Source organism: Hyperoodon ampullatus (genome assembly GCF_949752795.1).
Source record: "Hyperoodon ampullatus genome assembly, chromosome: 15".
In the NCBI taxonomy this organism is placed as follows: Eukaryota; Metazoa; Chordata; class Mammalia; order Artiodactyla; family Ziphiidae; genus Hyperoodon; species Hyperoodon ampullatus.
In genome coordinates this window covers 58,111,963-58,134,674 of record NC_136928.1, presented here as the reverse complement: position 1 = coordinate 58,134,674, position 22,712 = coordinate 58,111,963, and the positions used below count along the sequence as shown (strand labels likewise).

The 22,712-nt window shown below is 34.3% G+C and overlaps 1 protein-coding gene across 1 annotated transcript in view; it reads right to left on the bottom strand.

Moving 5' to 3' along the window:
• Positions 1-2,518: 2,518 nt before the first annotated feature.
• Positions 2,519-22,712, bottom strand: part of HNRNPLL (heterogeneous nuclear ribonucleoprotein L like) — a gene marked incomplete at its 5' end in the record, with an annotated part of 35,957 nt that continues 15,763 nt past the window's right edge. The window contains 11 exons of the mRNA XM_079721217.1: positions 2,519-2,726; positions 5,589-5,687; positions 5,775-5,832; positions 6,725-6,926; positions 7,383-7,504; positions 9,392-9,609; positions 13,837-13,908; positions 18,184-18,256; positions 18,344-18,445; positions 20,094-20,174; positions 21,611-21,848. Of these exons, the coding sequence (XP_079577343.1) occupies positions 2,671-2,726; positions 5,589-5,687; positions 5,775-5,832; positions 6,725-6,926; positions 7,383-7,504; positions 9,392-9,609; positions 13,837-13,908; positions 18,184-18,256; positions 18,344-18,445; positions 20,094-20,174; positions 21,611-21,848 (1,321 nt within the window). The 3' untranslated portion in view covers positions 2,519-2,670. The remainder of the gene's footprint in view (positions 2,727-5,588; positions 5,688-5,774; positions 5,833-6,724; positions 6,927-7,382; positions 7,505-9,391; positions 9,610-13,836; positions 13,909-18,183; positions 18,257-18,343; positions 18,446-20,093; positions 20,175-21,610; positions 21,849-22,712) is intronic.

Here is a 22,712-nt window from a genome sequence, read left to right as displayed (position 1 = left end):
GGGAAGTAGGAATTTTAAAACGCAGCTTATATTCCATAAATCACTTCTGTAGATTTATTATCAAATACTTCATGGGATTTGGATATGGAATCGAATTTCAGTATTAAAAAAATAAATTCACAACTACTATTTCTTTACAGCTATAAAAACTAATCTTTAATGTTCTCTTAAAAGCAGAAAGATAACAAAGGGAAGAATGTTGCTGGTGTTGCCAAAGCAAACTCCATTAACAGTGGTGATACCCTTGGGCTTCCCTGGTGGCCCAGTGGTTAAGAATCCGCCTGCTACTGCAGGAGGGGACACAGGTTCGAGCCGTGGTACGGGAAGATCCCACATGCCGTGGAGCAAATGAGCCTGTGCGCCACAACTACTGAGCCTGCACTCTAGAGCCCATGAGCCACAACTACTGAGCCTGCACTCTAGCCCACGAGCCACAACTACTGAAGCCCACACACCTAGAGCCCGTGCTCCGCAACAAGAGAAGCCACCACAATGAGAAGCCCGCACACTGCTCGCCATAACTAGAGAAAGCCCACACGCAGCAACAGACACCCAATATGCAGCCAAAAAATAAAATTAATTAATTTTTTTTAAAAAGTAAAAGATTAAAAACAGTGGTGATACCCAAGTAAACTGTCAAAGACATTACTGACAGCAACACAGTAGGACTGACACACCAGTGCATAAATCAGCAAGGCCCAACCTACCAACTCACTTACATCTGAGGAATTTACTTGTCACTTTGGTGGGGAGAAAGCATTAAGATAGAATTCATATCTAAAAGTCAATACTACTTAGAGCAAATATAAATTAAATAAGCCCTGTCACCATCCACAGGTTTGTCTCCTAAAATTTTAGGCACAAAATAATCTATAACACTGACATCCATCTTATATTCAGAGGAGGGCAAGGGAAGGAGACAACTATTGCATAAACTCACAAGTTATTTTTAAAAATTAAGACATACCAATTTTGCAAAAATGTAGAAAAGTACTTACAGAAGAGGGGAAAAAGCTTCATTTATTGTAAAGTCAGGTAAACTTAGGTACACAGCCCAGTATCATACATTTATAGTCCATTCACAGGTTACCTTTGGCGTAACTTACTGGGTTCCATGATAAGGGTCTAAAATGCTTCTAGATTGAATTTAAGATTTTCTAGATCTAGAGGGCTAAAGGGACATTGGTCCACTGCTGTCAAAATTCAATGAGAAATAAATGTTAACGTGTGTGTTTAATTTCCATCTAAACTTTCTGTTCAATAGCTCTTAAAATTTTTTTAAACCCCTGCATCATTTCTAAAAGGATTAAGGCAAACCGCTTTTTTAAAAATTTTGTTAAAATTCAAAATAAAGCTTTTTCAAAAGATCTAAATGAAACTTCTGTATACAAATTTGTTTAAAACTCTCAGGATCACAAAACTGCTATTGCCAACTATAGACTTCACAGTTACTCTAGGTAAATAAAACATATTCTCCCTTCTTTTAAAGACGAAAATAAAATGGCTAGATCAGTTTTCTGTTATTAAAAAGCTGTGAACCTGATAACATGTGTGTTATAGTATAGTCTCTCAATACAATGCTTAGTCCTTGTATCTTACTTGCCTATGTATGCGTTATGTTGTTTTCCCAAAAAAAAAAAAAAAAAAAAACAGATCCAGTGGGAGAAAGAATGTTTAATAAATGGTATTGAAAGAAATAGATATCTGTTTGGAATAAAAATAAAATTAGATCCTCATACCTTGTACCATGTAGAAAAATACATATATTACTGATGGATTTAAGAGTAAAAAATAAAAATGCAAGTACCCAAAATTCTACATACAATTTTAGGGAGTTCACAGACTCCCTAAAGCCCATCCGTGGATCTCAGATTATCTAGAAGAGGAACTGTTAATCATAACTTCTATTAAAATTTCAATGCCAAATACCAGGTGTGTTTTCAAGATCAAGTCACATGCAACAAATGAAGATGAACACATTAACTCATTGTTGTAACTTTATAAAATCTCCAAACTGGAACTAGAAACAGAGGCATGTCAATACAAATGGACAATGACTTAAAAAAAAAAAAAAAAAAAAAAACCAGTTTAAATAAGTTTGAGTGCATATTGTACAAGTGTATCCATATGTCTGTTAGCCGTTCAGAAATATAAAATCAGCTAAATCTGTAGTACTTAAAATTTAATATATGCAATGTTATTCTCAAACTTGATTAAAATACTTAATAAATACAAGTTATGTTTAATACGAATAACTGCAACATACTTAAACATCTAAACATATAATAGGAATTCTATAATATTAAAATGCAATACTTTCACCTGCATTAATCTCATACACAATGGAAAAATACTTGCAGATAATTAGCATTAAGAATGCAAATATATTTTCACTGTGGAAGAAAAATAAGATTAGAAATCATATATTTGTGTAATCTACAAGAAAGCTGTAGATAGTCTACATTATGATATTCTATTTAAAATGAAAGCAATTCAATATTTAAGTTTACAACAAATTTACTCAAGGCAAAATATTTATTACAGGACAGGATATTGAATCAAAGTAAGCAAGGCAACATTAGATGAACCATTTTAGTTCTTTTTTAAAATGAAGTGTAGCTTTGAAGTTGTAATAAAGGTAAACATAAATTCTAACATGCTCTTCTCTTCTTATAAATGGGATGATGTAGAAAAGCAAAGCTTCAATGTATAGGGATTGGAACCATCTGTAAAAATTAAAAAACAAAGTTAATAGTTCCCTTAAACTTTCATGATTACCTTGAGTTAGCGGAGTAAATTATTGGGTTGGCCAAAAAGTTCATTCGGGTTTTTCCATAACATCTTACAGAAAAACCCGAATGAACTTTTTAACCGACCCAATATTTCACCTTTTCATAGTATTGGAAGAAGGAAAATTTTTATGTAAGGTAAGGGCAAGATTTCTTTCGTTCATACCTACTAGCAGGTAAGCTCCATGAAGGCCAGAACTTTGTCCATTTTTACATTCCTATTGTTCTAAACATTATTTGACACATAGGAGGCTCCCGCAATTTCTTCTAGTGAATTAGACATTACAGATAAATAGTATCAGGATTAGGCTTATCTAAGTCCATCAGCAAAACTACCTTGCAGAAAATATTACCAATGGTAATTACTCTATAAAAGTTAATTCAAATATAGCTTGGGAAATGGGATAAGACTGGAATGTATAAGAAGATATCAATGAGCTGAAAAAGTTCCAGGAGAGCAAGTATTAAATCTCTGATCATCAACAGGGCATATGAATTTTAAAATTGCTAAAAAAAAGTATAATCCACAAAAATACTTCCATTTTATACATTCCTCTTTAACTTTTCAGAACAGGCAGAAATAATTCTGGTATCTTAATGTACCAGAATTTTAGTATTAAAAGTTATTGCTCCTGGGCTTCCCTGGTGGCGCAGTGGTTGACAGTCTGCCTGCCAATGCAGGGGACACAGGTTCGTGCCCCGGTCCGAGAAGATCCCACCACATGCCGCAGAGCGGCTGGGCCCGTGAGCCATGGCCTCTGAGCCTGCGCGACCGGAGCCTGTGCTCCACAACGGGAGAGGCCACAACAGTGAGTGGCTCGCGTACCGCAAAAAAAAAAAAAAAAAAAAAAAAAAGGTTATCGCTCCTTAAGGAAAAAAAATTCCTATAAAAGAAAAAGCATATACATCAACAAATATTTGCAAGACACTGCAGAGGATAAAAAAAGAAATAATTGTACCTGTCTCCAAGGAGTTTACAATTCATACGCTGTTTTGAATATATCTCAAATATGCGTATAAAGTCTTCTAAAATTTTCCATCAAAAATTAAGCGTGACTCACTATTTAAAATTTACCTTTGTGACTAAAGGTAAAATGAAAAGAGGTATTCCTACTTATTTATTTTTTAACTTTTTACTAAGAAAATTTTCAAACATAAAAAAAAATATGGATCAGTATAATAAACATCCACATAGCTTCAATAATTGTCAACATTTGGCAGTCTTACTTCATCCACATACTCTCCGCACACTCTTGAGGGGCTGGAATATTTTAAAGCAAATCCTAGATATGTTATTCCACCCATAAATCCTTCAGTGTGTATTCATTTTTCCCCCTCCACAATCATTCATCATCACACCTTATAAAATTAATAATAATTTTTCTCCTATCATTTAGAAAAACAAAGTTTCAACACTCTTTAGATCCAAGATCAAAGTAAATTACACAGCACAAACTTCAAAAGTTAAATATTTGAGTGTTCTTTGCACTGTAAAAAAGAGGCCATTTACCATTATAGAGAAAATAAACAAAGAGAGCAACAGTTTCATTTGATACAAATTAAAATAATGTGGAATACCATTTTTCATCTATCATATTGCTAAAATTCAAAGTCCGACAACACTCAGTGTTGGGCAGTTGGCATTTTCATATACCACAAGTGGTAAAGTTGTGTAACCGTTTTACAGGGCAATCTAGCAACATTTACCAAAATATAAAACTTTATGCTCTCCACTATGAGGAAACTGCCCTACAAACACAAAACGTGCAACTATAAGGATGTTTACTGCACTAATAGAAAAACACAATTGGGAACAACCAGTGTTCATCAGTGGGGAAGTGGATAAATTGAATAAACTGTGGTACATGTCTACTAAAAATAGCTACTCTGTTGGGGAAAAAAAAACAGGGTAGCGTTGCACCTGCTGATAGAGAAACAGCTCCAAGATATACTAAGTGGAAACAGCAAGGCACACAATAGTATGTATAGAAGAACCATTTTGTGTAAGTTTTTAAAATGTAGATATATACATTGGGGAGGAGGAATAAAAGGAAAAAGACAGAAAGGTTAGAGGTTACAGAAAGCTTTAACTTTCATTTGTACCAGTATGTACTGTTTGAGTTTTTTAACCATATGTATTTATTGCTTTCTTCTAAAAAGATCAACAGGAATTATGGAAGTCAGCCTCCAAGATGGCCCCAATGTTCCCTGCCTCCTACACCGGACCATGGTTGGTCAGTGGGACCACAAGATTACAGCATAAGTGATGGTATGTTACTTCCGGTATTAGGTTACGAAAGACACTGTGGCTTTTGTTTTGTTGGCCTTTTGCTTTCATGCTTCTTGAATCACTCATTTGGAAAGAAAAGAGCTACCATGAAATGGCCAATGTGGCTTACTGTCCCTACAAAGAACCACATGAGTGAGTGTGGAAGTGGATTTTCCAGCCGCCAGTCATAAGACTTGAAATGACTGCAGATAATAGCCGACGGCAGGCAGCCTCATGAGAGGCTGAACTACCAGCCAGAACTACCCAGCGAAACTGTACACAGATTACTGATCCTCAGAAATAGTAAGATAATAAATGTTTTGCTGTTTTAAGCTGCTAAATACTGCAATAATTTGTTACACAGCAATAGGTAACTAATATAAGAATTATGAGGGTTGTGGGATTTATATGCCTTTTTAAAATTCAAACTTCTCTGTATTAAAAAACAACCAATAAATATTACTTTTAAATTATCAACAATGTTTCTGATGGTAACTCCCATTGAATAATTATGACACGATTTTACTTACTTGGAACTCTTATCTGGTAGTGATTTAGTGCTGTGAGGGCTTCTACTGCATCAGTTTTGCATTCCCATTCTAACAGCCCAGAAAGTGTTTTGGCAGAAGCTAAAAGAAAACAAAGAAACACAAATCTAGTTTTTATTTGCCTATCAAATTAACCAGGAAACTTAAAAAGAGAAAATGTGCACTTACGTTTTGCATCAAACACTTTATATTTGATGAATGTAAGAACTTCATGGTCATTACACAACTGTCAAAGAAACGTAAAACTCCATTAAAAATATAGCCAAAATAAGATTCCTACCCTTTTTTCCCCCCAGAAAGTAAACTTTATGGTAGCATTTTAGTTTTGAGTATGGCATGAATGAATTAAATCAAATATGTTTTTAGATTAACAAAGTGTATGAGAAAATCAATTAAAATAGTGATATCCTATAAACTATGTATATAATTTTAGTGTTGTACAATAAAAACAAGATTTGTAACTGAAATATATATTCTCAAAGCTGACCAGGGTTTATTGAGTACCTAAGGTAGGGAGTAGTGTTCCAGAAAAATCAATTCTTTTCTGAAGCACTTCCTACAGTTAGGGAAAAATGCAGGGATATATAAAATTTTGTTACGCATGAGATCTAAGGACATGGTAAAAGTTCTTTTTTTTTTTTTTTTTTTTGCGGTACGCAGGCCTCTCACTGTTGTGGCCTCTCCCGTTGCGGAGCACAGGCTCTGGACGCTCAGGCTCAGCGGCCGTGGCTCACGGGCCCAGCCGCTCTGCAGCATGTGGGATCTTCCCGGACTGGGGCACAAACCCGTGTCCCCTGCATCGGCAGGCGGACTCTCAACCACTGCGCCACCAGGGAAGCCCTAAAAGAACTTTCTGAATGCAGGACTAAGGGTACCTCATTCTAATTCCAACTCTCAAAACAACTGAGCCACAAAACAACAAAGAGACCAGTGAAGGATGGAGGCCAGAGAAGTATAATGGTCAAAGGATGTACTATATTAAGTACCAAATAAGTAACAGAATACCAATAATACCAAAAGCAGATGAACAGAGCAAGACTTTAAAATGATGCTAAAACATGATGTATTTTAATATAGGAAATAGGAACATTCTACACAATTTGTATTCCAGTGCCTACCTTTGTGAAGGTCTCTTCTGTGACACACAATGGAACATTATAATAATGCAGCACACACGAGGGTGGCTGGATTATATTCTTAGATGCTTGGCCAGCACTTGTAAAGCGATTATTTTTGCTCATTGCAAAATCCTTGTAGCTACTTGTACCATCCTCCAGCTCAAATATTTGACTTGGAACAACTGAATGTTGTTTAGACACACTAAAGATCGGAAAGGTAAGAGGTACAGAACATACGTTTGTTAGATAAAAAGCAGCAAGTAGGCAGTCTCAAAATGTTAACATATAGGCCTGTATCAATCTTAACAAAAAAGGCATACGTAGCAATTTACAGTTTCAATATTTACTAATATTTAAATTTAGTTTGAGTTATAATCACTCTTACAGTTTAGACATCACTTAGAAAGAAAAATCTATGGAATATATTTTCATATTAGAAAACTTTAATTAAAAAAACTTGCTCATTTTAACATGCTATTTTATGACCATAAAACTAAAACTAGGAATAAGTAATATGGAAAATCTAAATTATACGACCCTAAGTGTCTAAAATGACATCACTATAGCTGCTAGTTTCAGATATTCTGAAATGGAAATTAATGTCTCTAATAAAAAGGATAAATATTTTTTAAATTTACCACTTAAGATAAATAATTACCAAACGTTAAGTCTTTTCCCAAATAATTTGACATTGTTAAGATGTGTGACAGCTCTTTCTACAGCATACTCATCACCCATTTCTACCAGTGCTGTACCAGGAATGGTCTTCATAAATTTTACCTGTAAATACAAAATCCCAAAAAGGTGAACATTTAATTCCCTTTTACAGTAACAGAATTTCTAATAGGCACTATAGGTGGTTGATGTCAAATAAAGAAAATCACCTGGAATCTTAACTTTATTCTGCTCTGTTATTAGAATTCTTATCAAAATTCAATAAAGTTTAAAAGCAAGACTACAATTCTATTGTACAGCACACCAAAGAAGAGCATAGGCTTGCCCTGACTCTGCTATTTATTAATTGTGTGATTTGGGGCAATTTATTTCACTTCTCTGAGCCACAGACTTCCTTTTAAAATGTAGATAATGATAACATTTGGCAGGACTCATCAATATTTATTCATTCAATAAGTATTTATTAAGTGCCTAACATGTTCTAATAAACATACTGTGCTAGGTACTGGGGATTTAATGGCAAACATAATAGACATAGTCTTCTTAAAGCTTATATTCCAGTAGGTAGGTCAGAAATTTTAAAGTAAGTAATAATTACCAACTATTCAGAGTGTTGTTTATTGCTTTAAGCAATAAACAAGATACCATATAAGAAATAACACAAGATGGCCTTGAGACAGCACTGCCAGTAAGGCTTAGGCAAGGAAGGGGCAGTTTAAAAAACAGGCAATACTTCACAAGTTTTCATGACATCTTTGACAGAGCCATACTTATCCTATTATATTATTCCAATTTTAGTATATAATGCTGTAAGGGTTAGATGGAATAAAGTATGACTATCTTTCAGGATAGTGCCTATGCCTTGGAAAGTCCCTAAACAGCTATTAAGTACCACTAACATTAATAACACATTGAACAGGACTTCCCTGGTGGCGCAGTGGTTAACAATCCGCCTGCCAATGCAGGGGACACGGGCTCGAGCCCTGGTCTAGGAAGATCCCACATGCCGCAGAGCAACTAAGCCCGTGTGCCACAACTACTGAGCCTGCGTTCTAGAGCCTGTGAGCCACAACTACTGAGCCCGTGTGCCACAACTACTGAAGCCCACACGCCAGAGCCTGTGCTCTGCAACAAGAGAAGCCACCGCAATGAGAAGCCCACACACCACAGGAAGAGTAGACCCCATTCACTGCAACTAGAGAAAGCCCATGCGCAGCAACGAAGACCCAACGCAGCCAAAAATAAATAAAGACCTCTTTGAAAAAAATAATAAATAAAAAAATAAACAAAACATCACAGATCTGGGGAAACCACAGAGTTATCTGGTGAAAATAAAGTTACAATTTTAAAGATCTTCAAAATGTGTGAAATTTAAATGTTTTGCTACGTTTTGAGTGTAAGCCTCCAGACAGAAAGTTTTGGACACATTCTATCAAAGTGGATCAACTTCAAATACTGACTGAGATTAAAGTATGTTGTTCCTCAGAAGATACTAGAACTCTAGTATTTGGGAGGCAAATATATGAATCTAGAACTCTCCTAAAATTCATAGCTATGGCCAAACTCTGAGACATGTTTATACATACCTAGCTCCAAGAAAGTAACTGCTTTTTCAAAATTCCACAATTCAACATGTTAAATGTTAGAATATCTTTGAAATGATTTAAAAATATATAGGCTTTATGCCTATAATATGCTAGTAATTGATTAAACTACTTGCTGTTTTGGACTTCTTATATTAGTAATTTAAAAAATATTTTTAGTACCAACATCCTATTCTGATCACTTACCTACAAAAAACAATTTCTAGAATTCCTACCTAATGGATTTTTAGCTTATGTGGATCACTACTGAAAGAACTTGCAGTTTCTAAATATGAGAAGACACACATATTTGCAGCCTTTTCAGATTTTCCTACTACATATCCTAGCAGAAGAAGCTCATATAAAATGAAACTTTAAAAAATAATAATTTTTTAAAATGAAAACTCACCTTTTCAATATTTCCATATAAGCAGAATAGGTTGAAGACTCTTGAACAATTCATTTTTAGTTGATGTAATCCACTAACCATTACAACTGAACCAGAGGGATTTCCTCCATGCATGTAAGAGGAAGACGCCTGCGGTAACGGATAGGCAACAAGCTCAGGTGTATCTCGAGAACCCATTCTGTAACGACTTGGTAAAGGTAATAATGGACCATGGGATCCTATTAAAAAAAGCAAAACAAAACAAAACACAGCTTTAGCAGACACATTTCACCACACACAAAAACAAACACTTAATATTAGCTAGGTTGATGTATATCCAAGGAAAACTCAAACGTATGAATATTCAAATATAACCTGTGGGAATTAACAAAAATATGTATTTATTTGCACCAGATCCAATAAATGCTGACCTGCATATACCAGGCTTTAAGTCCTTATTTTTAAAAAACAGTAGTTTAACAAAAAAGTATACAAGATCAGGCTACAGATAGAGGAGGAATCAGTGTAAAACTTTGGGCCACTATATATAAATTATACTTCAAAATTAAAAAAAAAACTTCTGCCAACATCTTTTTGAGGATAATATAATAAAATCTACAGTGAAATCTAGTAAACTATATACAGATATAACAAAAAGAACATCTTTAGTTCCACTGAAAAGCTGTTCCCTTGAATATATTTTACTATTAATGTACTTGCAGGTTAGTATTTTATTCCCCTGATTATAATTTAGGAAACTAAAACCCTAGATTTAGCTAATAACCTCCACACACACATACTCAGAGGTGTCATTATTCAGCAACTTCCATTTTTTGAAACAACATCAAGAATCCAGAAGAAAAAAATGCTTGAGTATCTGAAACTGCTGTCACAGAAACACAAACAAATCCGTCTCTTATACTAAGAATCTTTATTAAGAATCAACTTGCTAACTCTAGAGTAGTTCAAAACAACTTTAATTTATCCTGTTTTCCCATCCATAATAGATTAGAAGTAACAGGAAAAACAAAGCTAGGGTGAATGGAAGAGACGGGAATGAGGGAGTCTGGAGAAACTGTGATACTAAAAGTCTGCACAGGGCACATTTACAGCAGCAAGAAGAGAGGCGTAAGAACTCAGAAGAAGCAACTAAGATGGAGATATGTAACTCAAAAATATAAACCAACATCTTAGGCACTCCTGAGTTAGTGATTACAGAAGCATACTCTGGGGTGCATGCAACGATTCTCCTGGTGTGCAAGAAACCAATCCAAAAACCCAAGTTCTTTCCTCATTTCTCAAGAAGAATATGTAATGTTACTGGCTTTCATTTTTACGTTAAACTAAGGGACACCTGTCATCTACTAGGTGAGTTACTAAGAACTATATTTTGGTATCATAGCACATTATTACAGCTTATGTGGACTCCAATTCAGTATTCTAAATATAGCTGCCATTCACAACAACACAGTAACACTACCACTGAGCACACACAAATGTACTGTAAATTCCTGCAATTTTATGGCGGCATACTTTATCAATACATCATCAGTGTTGCCTTAAATTGGTCTTGGTTTTCAACTGTTCTTATTGCTGGTAATCTAGTTTATCAAGACAATCAATATAGCTCATGGTGAGTTACTTGTAATTATGTATTTTGGCCTCTAATTTAGACTATCATACATATACTGGGGTCAAATATCATTCTTACCCTTATTGCAAAAATACACATGCATATTATACTCCACCCAGCCCTACCCCCACTACTATCATTTGTTAGTACAGTAATGACACTACACTATTATCAGTAAATTTTTTCACAGTAAGTGGAAAAATGTACAGTAGATGGGCAGTGGAAACTTACACTCTGCTTAAGTTGACCAAGGTCCAAAAACTCTTGCAATCTACTGCCATAGGTAACAATTAAATTCAGTGCAAAAGAATACCTGATGTTTTAAATTATGACATTGGGCCACCAGGATTAAATTATGTTACTTACACTATTTAAATTGTTACCTATATTATGATAAGAAAAAAAAGTCTCTTAAAAGCTTCCTATACTAAATAGTTCATGCAAAATGTTTTGGTGCTTCAGGTTTTAAAAAATTCACTTATATGGAAAAATGCTATGTAAACAGCATCTTGAACATTTTGAAGGCCTTTCTCATCTTTGATATTTAAAATATCTTTGGTCCAGGAACCATATCCAAAGATGCTAACAATTAATATAGAAATTTTTCTTGTGCTCAGAGCAAACAAATCTGTACATTATTTTTTGCCACTTTTCAAATATGAGGGCTTCTATCAGTTCATCTCACATGGCTGGGCTTCCCAAATTAAGAGATCTAAAGAATTCTGAAAGCACAAATTTATACTGCTATAATACACTATGTGAATAAATTTAATCTATTAAATAAACCTTTTCTATTCCTTCTTTCTCACATGCCATCATAAAGGAAAAGCTACCTATGATATGACACTAAAATGCAAATAAACCTGTTCTGTTGAACTGCTGATCTGAAGGGACACAGCTGTGATTTGAAGCATTTGTAAAAAGGCTAATATAATATCACAAGCACCCACTGTCACCTTTGCTTTTTCCCCAATTTCCTCATCTTACTTCTCTCCTCAATCAATCTTTATTTATCACTATCTCCTATATCCTGTTCTGCTTACTTCCCTAGGAAAGTAGAACAGATTTTCCTTAGTTAAATGTTTCAATGGACATAGCTCAGAATGGACTCCCCTACACAACCCCACCATAACCATTCCTCCTCAGCAGGACTCTCCAGAACCTGAATGATCCCTATTTAACAAACATCATTCCAAAGAATTTTGCACCTCTCTTTAAGTAAGCTTACATTTTAATATTTATACACACACGCACATGTGCACGCGCATGCACACACACACACAAACACTCTAAATAAATAAGGGCATGAAACTGACAAAGAACTTCACAATAGGCTTTTAGAAAATATAAAGTTCTTCTAGGGCATATAACATATTCTTGTTTATGCAATTTTTCTTGTATTTTATTAAGTGAAGACAAACCTGAAAAGCCATACTGAGAAAACGGTCTCTGTCAACATTACTATGGTAGAGTTCTTTGTCCTTCATTTATATGCTCACAGATTTTTCTAACCCCCTTTAGCAGAACATTTAACCAATTTTTGGCCTTAAGCTAACTGCCATGACACATTTATATACTCTACAACTATACTACAAACTTTGACTAGCCATTCTTTTGAAATCCTCCATTATACAATGCACAGTAGATTCCTAATAAGTGTTTCTTCATTGCAGGATCAGAAAACTACTTGTATGACCATATTTAATATTTACTCTGTTAAAGAAACAACTAAGAAAAATGATCAAGGAACACACGAAAACGACTGTAGTAAGGTTTTCCTTCTATACCACACTTACTGTTTTGACATAACACAGAGATTGTTTCATAATCTCTTCTGCAATATAGACTACCACAGAAACTTGAACAAATACACATACACACAAAAACACACACACAGGGTTAATAAATTCCTGGAGTTCAAATAAAGACACTAGGGAATAAGCTAAAACTCACAGCTAAGAATGGTCATCAAACATGTACACAATTTGAAAATATTTCAGACAACAGGAAACACTGGTGGCTTTTCAATAATAACTCCCAAGAGTACAACATAGCAATTTCTATTTTCTACCACTTCTAACAGTACCTCTAATTGTACTTCAGCTTTAAACCACAGAGTAGGTGGGTCAATAACTACTGCTAAAAACTAAAAAACTATTTAAAAACACAGAACTTATAACCAGTTTAAACTTTTATCAATAACAATTCTCAACATCTACTTAACAAAGACAACAGTCTGATACCTAACTTCTTCCTGGGGAAGATTATTATTCTAGCTTTCATAATCTTAACTTATCAACATAGCAAACATTAAAACTGAGAAGTTTTAAAAAAATAATTAAATACAAATTTAACCAAAGCTGAAGTACCAACTGCAGAACTAAAAGAATTAAGGATCTAACCAAAAACATGTTTCCTTTCAACAAATACCCCATTCTCTCTGCCTTTTATTACTCTAAATTCCTCTTTACTCATAACTGCTAGAATGGAAGAAAATACACTTACTGAGCTATACTTCTTTCTGGTCTCTGACAGACTAGAGCCCCTTACTAATCAAAGCCAAAACAAAACAAAACAAAATATAATGGTAAAAAAGCTTTCAATCCCAAACAATAGCTCTCATTTATCTCAAAGATTATGTGATATAACAATAGCCTAAGAAAACAAAGGATTTGGGAAAACTCCTTTGGGGTACATTTATAAGGGACTGATCCCATAAACCAAGTCAGGTGAGCAGGAAAAATAGAGACAAGAATTGTGCCATTCTTCATCAGAAATGCAAAAATTCTAATAGTTTGTCTATACTACCTTCCTTCTGCCTTGAAAAACTTACCATAGCCATCATGTCTAAACGAAGAAGGGTGTTCTCCCAAAATGGCTTGTCTCTGGCGACCCTTTCCTCTATCTGACACAAAAGTAGAAACATGGTTTTAACAATTTTGACCCAAGTACTTAACAGAGTTCTCACATGGGAAACACCCATTCAAAACATCCATTACAATTCAAAAGAGAAATGTGATTCCTGGTTAACGTTAAACATCCATTCATATCCAATTTAAATACAAACACCAAAAGTTTAAGAAAATAATTCTATCTAACAAATTCCACTTAACTTGAGAATATCTTTTTGGCAAATGCCAAATACAATCACACTTTCAAGTTAAAGGAAAGAATGGATACTTTTCAGAAAGTGATGTACACAATGCTAGAGTTTGACACTGTACAGAAGTTTTTACCAATACATGTCTTTAAAACAAGCTTTAAGTGCAGTACTTTTGAAAGACAGTACCTGATGCATACTATTAGCTTCAACAGCAACACATTTTCAAAGTGGGCTTCTTTCAAGAAGTTCAGCATAAGCCAACAACAACCTGTATTACATGGTTTCACAATCAGTAAACACAGAGTATTTTGTATGTATATACACATATTTACAAACACCTACTGACTGGAGAGCTGGAAATTTTCACATCACTGGTCCATATTGTGCCATGGACCGGCCATTGTCTATAGACCTTAACACCAGGCAGAACTAGAAGCACTCCCCAAAGTTTAAATATGCCAAGTTAAAGCTAACCAAGGGGGCTACATTATTGGACGAGAGTACTACAATACTCCTAAAGGATAATTTTTATGCTAACTACATTTTTAGGGAAGGCATGTCAATTTTCCCAAATCTGAGACATCAATAAAAAAATTACTTCTAAGTTTCTAAAATAGCACATCCTATGTTAGTAAATTTTAAAAATCACTGTATAATACTTTGGGTAAGTTTGCTGATCAAATTATGGTGTTCAGTAAGATTTTTTTTAAATGTATCTGAAGAGTCTGATCATTCTCATCTTTGAAAATTCAAAGAGAAAGGCTTTCTACATATCCTTAGTCACCTAAACAAATGAGGTTTATGGGAGATGAGAAATACTTTAATTTTCACTTCAGTCTACAGAAGTATTGCTTTAATTACCTATTCCAAGTTATCATAGCACTGAAAGGGACCTAGGAGGTCATCTAGTTCAACTTTTATTCAGTGTTAAATTCTCCTTACATCATCCCTAAGACCATCAATTGGGACCATCTAGCCTCTGCTTACCCAACACTGGTAACAAGGTACTCACTACTTGCCCTTACATTTTCAGTTAGTTCTAAATCATGAGAAAATTAATTTCTATATTGTACAGAAATTAGTCCTCTACATATATTCTACTCCATTTAGGGCCTCACAGCCTTACTCATTACTTAGTCTTTCTCCAAGAACCCTTTCAGATGCTTAGAAGTTACTATGATCCTCCATTTCCCCAGTCATTTCTTCTCCAGTCTAAACATTCAGAGTTCCGTCTTTCCATTACACGGCTTCCAGCATCATCATTTAAGTCTCACTCCTCTTCAATCAATCCAGTCTGCTATTCCATTCTGCTAACATTCCTCTGCTTAAGCATGCCACCAAATGCTAAATATAAGTCCTTATCTGATCTAAGAATCTTAAACCAAAACCACCATAAAATCTTCATGGCTTAGTTTTACTGATATAGTTAACTGTGTGCTATAAAGGAAAGAGCACTGAATCGGGAATCATAAAATTTCAACTTAACCAGTAATTTGCTATATAATCATAGAAACAATCTTCATTCATAAAGTGAAGAAGTTAGAATAGATGATCTCCAAGGTATCTTTCAGCCAAACATTGTCATTACTTCTCTTTAATAATTTCTCTTCATAATATATTTCTCTTCAATAATTCTCTTTATTGGAAGCATTTACTACCTAATATAAGGTCACATAAAGAAGGGTGAGGAAGAGTCAAACGCTGAATATATCGGTCTATAAATAGTGGTTTGTAACCTTTCATGGATTCAGTCTGAAATCTGTTGGAAGCTGTGGACCTTTTCTCCCCCCAAAGATGCACACATACACAAGTGTTGCTTAACATTTCTGGAGGGATTCTCTGGAGTCTAGGCTATGAATTCTTTGCACTAAAAGGTAATTTGAGCTGAAAAGAACTTTTTGAAATGAGGTTATATTCATAAAATCACTCTTTTTTTGGTAGAAAAAGTTACAATTCAGTATCAACTTGAGTGGAAGCTAAAGTCACTACAAAAACAAAAACATAAACTGCCATATGATATTTGCTATACAGACAAGTATCTATCTGTAAGGAATTAGAAAAAAAGAATTCTTTTCCCTTGAAAGCATAAATAACTAAAACTCTGTTTTACCTCCTTTAATTATATTTCCCTATTTAAATACCTACTTTACACATTTTTAACTTTCTGACTGTAATTCCTTGTATAAAAATCTAAGCTGGCTTTTGTAAAATTCAGACCTTTTCAAAGAATAAACACTATTAAAATAAGAAGCATATCTATAAATGTTTTAAGAGACATTAAGAGAAATGTAACCAAAACTCACTATTTCAAATGAGTTAAAAAACAAAACAAAACTGAATATTCAGTAACTGTAACTTAACAGAAGTGAGAGGTTTCTCATCAACCACTTGTTCTGTTGTTTGAGTACTAAGGCTTTGTTTTTCAATACTGTATTCAACTGTATCAAGCCTCTGCCAAGCAGATTTCTGTGATAGTGAAAAATGTGGGGTCCAGCCAAAGCTGCATTACCAAACAAACCTGTCTGCAACCCCATGCATAAGGCAAGATGATTTCCTGAGAGCTAAGAATTAAAGGGGCCAATCATCCCAAAGTCCTAAATATTCAAACATGCAAAGGATCACCGCATTGTCTCATTTTTTTCTTTTGGCAAGAGTACATGCACTATGGAGTCCCTACTGCCCAAGATATTTTGGATGCCATAAAAATTTTTCCTAGTTTACTGACTTCTACAGACATACTCATCTTGGTGAGTTTTTCCAACACATGGTTCAGACACTGATATTGTAGTTGAGATGTAGCCAATACTGCAGCCCCCTTGTTTTTACAAGATCCACATTTTGATTTGTATATTCCAGAATTGCCATACAGTTAGTTGAACAATTTTACCAGTCAAATCTATGCTCATGAAATCTAGCATTTATAAGTTATAGGTGAAAATGCATCTCAAATGAAATGCTCCTATTTTCAGATTTATCAAGTTTAAATATATTCTACCTTGAACACACATGGTACTTTCACCTACATTTGAAATGTCAAAATTTCTAGTTACACAAATTAACATGAGTGATAACCTTAAATTGTTACAAAAAGTGACAACTTATAAACAGCCACTTTACAAAAATCAAACCACACAGAAAATCGTCTTTTACATATAATGCATCTTTTCATTATTATGTTATTCTATTCAATGTCCACAATTGAGGGAAAAAAAAAGTAAACAAGTGCAGCAAGTATGCACCTTTCTAATGCTTTTATCTTTAATATCTGTGTGGATTGGTTGAGCATTATAATTCCCAAGACCTGTAGATAAATTGGCCCTGGTTATTTGTCAATTAACAATTTGAATCTAAGCTGCTAACAGTTACAGCAATGGGCATTAAGATTTACAACATTGTAGATAAAATCTAGTATCCGTCAGTGAAAAGTTTTAAATTCTACAACTGAAACCTTAAGGGAAGTCAAACCAATATATACATACAACTTGAATAAGTGGGCACAGTCTATCATGGTATTCATCCCATGCAAGTCTGAAGTACTGTTAAGTGTCCTCCTTTAAAAACTTGGGGTGATGGTGCATGCAGTATGCAGTCAAGGTGAATTGCAAGTCTGAGTTTTTCAGAGGGCTTTTTGCTGATGCCGATGTTGTGCGTGATGAAGTGTAGAGTCAGCCTGCTGGAGTCCTCTATCCTTCTTAATGTCTCGTCCAGCTTGGGGGAAAAGTCCTTTCCATAGAGAAGCAGTGTGCAAGTTTGCAGTTTGTAAGTAATATTCTGAATCAGTTTCCTCTCCTCCAAAGAGAGAGAGCTGCTTGGAGAAATGCAAGTCCTTGAACTGCGGGCGTGCCTGTATGTGTGGGCTCCTTGTTGAACTAAATATAAATAACTCAGTACATACCAGTAAGGGGCACTAATGTTCAAGGTTCTTTTCCAGCATTACAAGGTCTTTTGCAACAAAAGCTTCACCAACAAGATTTTCATCATTGGAATGAACTAGCTCATCTCAGGAAAAAGGACTCTAACTGCATGTAAAAATTTGACAGCAGATGTAAGTACATCTAAAATGCATAAAATACTTACCTCGTCTTCCCAAATATGGTTTAGTGTAGTCCCAACTGTCATTGTCATTCCTAATAACATTCAGACGAGTTGGCTGTTAAGATTAAAAAGAAAGTAAGTACAAATTGTATATCCAAAGCATACATATTTCTTTGGTGAAGTGTTGAAAAAAAATATTTACCCTTGCATATTCAATTTTTAGTGTGCAACATCCAGCATATATATCTGCTCCATTGAGTGCTGCTTTAGCTTTCTGGGCACAAAGGACTGATTCAAACATAAGCTCTATTAAGGAAATTTGGTTTAAGGTGTCCAAAATTTATCATTATTCACTCCATAAAAAATGGACTGAAAAAAATGAGAAATAACTTTCTCACTTCTGAAAATGCTTTACCAAATAAAAGTTCTAGATGAATTTTAGTAGGAGAATTTATTTTTAAGATCAAGGGTACCAAAGAAAACGTAATACAACCAAAACTACTTATAATACATTAATCCTTCTAGGTCATCAGAAGTACTTTATAACCTGGGGTTTGCGGGTGTGTGGGAGGGAGCATGGAGCATGGTCCCATTCCCTAGCAAAGGCCAGCTTTCTATCTTGAAACAGGAAATATTTTACTCTTAAGTAGGAAGAACAGGGCGGTCCATGGTTAGGACTCCACACGTTCACTGCCAAGGGCACGGGTTCAATCCCCGGTCAGGAAACTAAGATCCTGCAAGCTGCGCAAGCTGCACGGAATGGCCATAAATAAATAAATAAATAAATAAATAAATAAATAAATAAATAAATAAATAAATAAAGTAGGAAGAACATTACAAAGAATCAATATAATACAAAAGAAATACTTGAATTTTACATATTTCTGAGAAGGCTGAGTTTATAAACTTTATCTTTCATTTTACTAGTTTTTAAAAATTACTTAAGTTTCTAATTGTTAAAAAATAAAAAAATCAAACCACAAAATTAGTAGAAAAAAAAAGCAAAAACAACTTGCCAGAGTAAGCACCATTAAGAGTTTGCTGTAGGGCTTCCCTGGTGGTGCAGTGGTTAAGAACCCGCCTGTCCGTGCAGGGGACACTGGTTCCAGCCCTGGTCCGGGAAGATCCCACATGCCGCGGAGCAACTAAGCCCATGCACCACAACTACTGAGCCTGAACTCTAGAGCCTGTGCTCCACAACAAGAGAAGCCACCGCAATGAGAAGCCCGTGCACCACAACGAAGAGTAGCCCCCCACTCGCCGCAACTAGAGAAAGCCCGTGTGCAGTAACGAAAACCCAATGCAGCCAAAAATAAATAAATAAATAAATAAAATTTTTAAAAAATTAAAAAATAAGCGTTTGCTGTATATCCCAACCTTTTTCTATGCATACACATGTACACATAAGTTAGGTTTTTTAAAAAATTATTATTGTTTAATGGGATTGTACTATATGTACTATTTTGCAACTTGCTCTTTTTACGCAATGTATAACAAATTTAACATAGGGAAGCAGGTCTTACATAAACCATGACCATTTAAAAGATTCAATGAAGAAAGGCAAGAAATGGTCTATTAACTCCAACGTTTTGATACTTCCAAGCTGCCTATTTTAAAGAGAGATTCAGAAAAATCCATTTGGGAAAAATTTCAAAAAGGTACAAGTGAACATATTATCAAACAGTGTTATTTTTTCCTCATTAAAAAGGCAAAGCATGCTGTAAGATGAAACAATGGACTATTTTATGGTAGCAAGTTATTTTATCAATAATAGTAAAATTCTCTGTGGGTACTTCAGTTTCATTCTTTAAATCGAAGACAAATAGATATAGGGGACAGTGGGGAGAATAAACACCACTTGTCTAGAAATGATTAAACAGGAAAAAATAAGGTCTATATTACACAGTATTCATACACATCAATAAAAAATTTACAAATAAAGGATATTCAACCATTGCTTGTATCCCATTTCTCTTGAATATAACAATACGTTGCACTTTTCCAACAGGATTGCATACAGTATATAAAACGTCCTATGAAGTAAAGAAAACAAGACTTCATCACATTTTATACTTAGAAAAATAATAAAGCTATACTCTTGTTTTACTAAAAAAAAATTGTCAAGACCTCATTTCTGTTAAGTATTAATTAAACTTTTAAAAACTGCTACACTTTAATAAATCTAAAGTTATTTCTTCACCTACACAATATACCCACATTAGAGAACTTCCAATGAAACATCTGAAAAGCATTATTACTTATTTTTAATCTCCTAAATGAATCCTCAATTTTTATTTTCTTAACAGGTACCTAGAAGAATCTCTGACAATACACAATTAATAAACCAAAGCTGTAATCACTTTGTTTTTTTCCAACATGACTCTGAAATGTTTAATACTATAATCACTTAAATTAAAATAATAAATATTTATTAAAGAGTAGTAGTAGAACAACTCAGTATTTATTTTCAAGGACAATGGCTATAGATAAAAGACCCAGGGAAGATCATTTATATTGAGTTAAATTTCACCAAACAAGATGCCTGAATCATCTAAGAGAGAACCTAAATACCCACTTAGGAACAATTCTTCAACTTTCAAAATTCTGAGTACTTACAATTACACAGCCACACCATTAGGTACTAAGGATACAGTAAACAAATCGGAGTACTTGTTATATTCTTTCTCCCAAAACACCAAATATTGTAAATACATTAATACTGTTTATTAATAAGTCTATACATATTACAAAAGTAAATAGATATATAATGTCTAACTAAATTTAAACGGTGTCTTATGCTTTAAGTTTATGTCCAAATATCATATACCCTAGAAATCATACTAAATGAAGCTCTTCTTATTGTGATATTTTATTCATTACAAAAATCCAGTGTCCTTATCACTAGTTTATTATTAAACAGCATGTGATTATCATGAAGTAGAAAACTGAACTGGTTCAAGGACATGAATCCTTTAAAATTTTAATATCACTTTTCTAAAGAGTGAAGAAGGGAATTTTTAGGTAAATCACAGAAGTTTTTAACAAGCTATCTCTAAACAGCTTATAATGATAAATGTATCTTACTGTACTATGGAATTCTGTCACTACCTAGTAGATGCTCTTAATACATGTGATGGCATATTAGAGAGAGAGATTTCTTGGATCATTTCCACCAAGTCCGTCTAACGCTTTATTAACAGAAAGAGAGTTAACACTGATGTTAATTAAAAAATTTAATGTACTTATTTAATTATGACAACCGTGCTTCTGACCTTTTTATAGCTTCAGTGCTCACCATGTCTTTGTTCATTAAACTTGATAGTCAAAATTAAAATTAATTTTAATAATTCTTTTTTAAAAATCCACTATTTTCAAATATCTATATGGCAGTGAAGAAAACTACAGATTAGTCACTCAAGACAAATTCCAAAATCACTTTTAATTTAGTTTGTCTTACTAAAACACATACCACCGTAATTGGATAAAGAGGATTCTGAATTGATAGCAGAAGAACTTTGTTGCCTCCTGATGGATCATCAGTATTTCCTGGCCGAGTGATCCTTTTGCTTGTAGAATAGTTGAAAAAAGCCTGCTGACCAGCTATGTACACAGGTTCATCTGCAGCAAACGTCACACATTCTTTGGCACTATCTATGTTCTCAAATTCCACTAGAGCCTGTCGTTTAAATGGCATCATCATCACATAGCTGAAAGGGAGATTGGGAAAGAATAATATAGCAAGTTCAATTAACATTATTTTTCTCAATCAAGTAAAAGCAGACTTTAATAAAAATGTCTCAAATCATACAGATTAGTAGTCTTCACTACCTGTATCCAATATTAGTCAACTCTTAAATTATCCAAATAAATTGTGGTATACCAGGTAGATGGTACATATTTGAAACCTCCTCCTCCTGTGATTGAAAGCTTTTAACTACCTCATGCCCTCCTCAAGCACAATTCTGTTACCAGTTGTTAATAATGCCATCCAGTTTATTTCTCAGGCTGCCACTTCCAAGCAACATTAGAAAATACCTAGATACAGAAATCAGCAGAGAAACAAGATCCTACTGTGTAGCACAGGGAACTATATTCAACATACTGTGAAAAACCATAATGGAAAAGAATATGAAAAAGAATATATATGTATAACTGAGCCACTTTGCTGAACAGCAGAAATTAACACAACACTATAAAGCACCTATACCTCAATAAAAAAAAATTTTTTTAAAGAAATCAACAGAGATAAAACTCAAGAGAACGTTAGCAGATGGGTCTCCTCGACAATAGAAACTACCACCTCTATTGAATTTTGCAAAAAAGTAAGCGCCACACTAAGAAATGACTACACTTCCATTTGTCTTACTAAAAACAGAGAACCAAAAGACAAAAAGAAGCAACTACAAACAGACCAAATTTCATAAAATAATCTCCTCTAAAATTCTTTTTTTTTTTTTTTTTTTTTTTTTTTGCGGTACGCGGGCCTCTCACTGTTGTGGCCTCTCCCGTTGCGGAGCACAGGCTCCGGACGCGCAGGCTCAGCGGCCATGGCTCACGGGCCCAGCCACTCC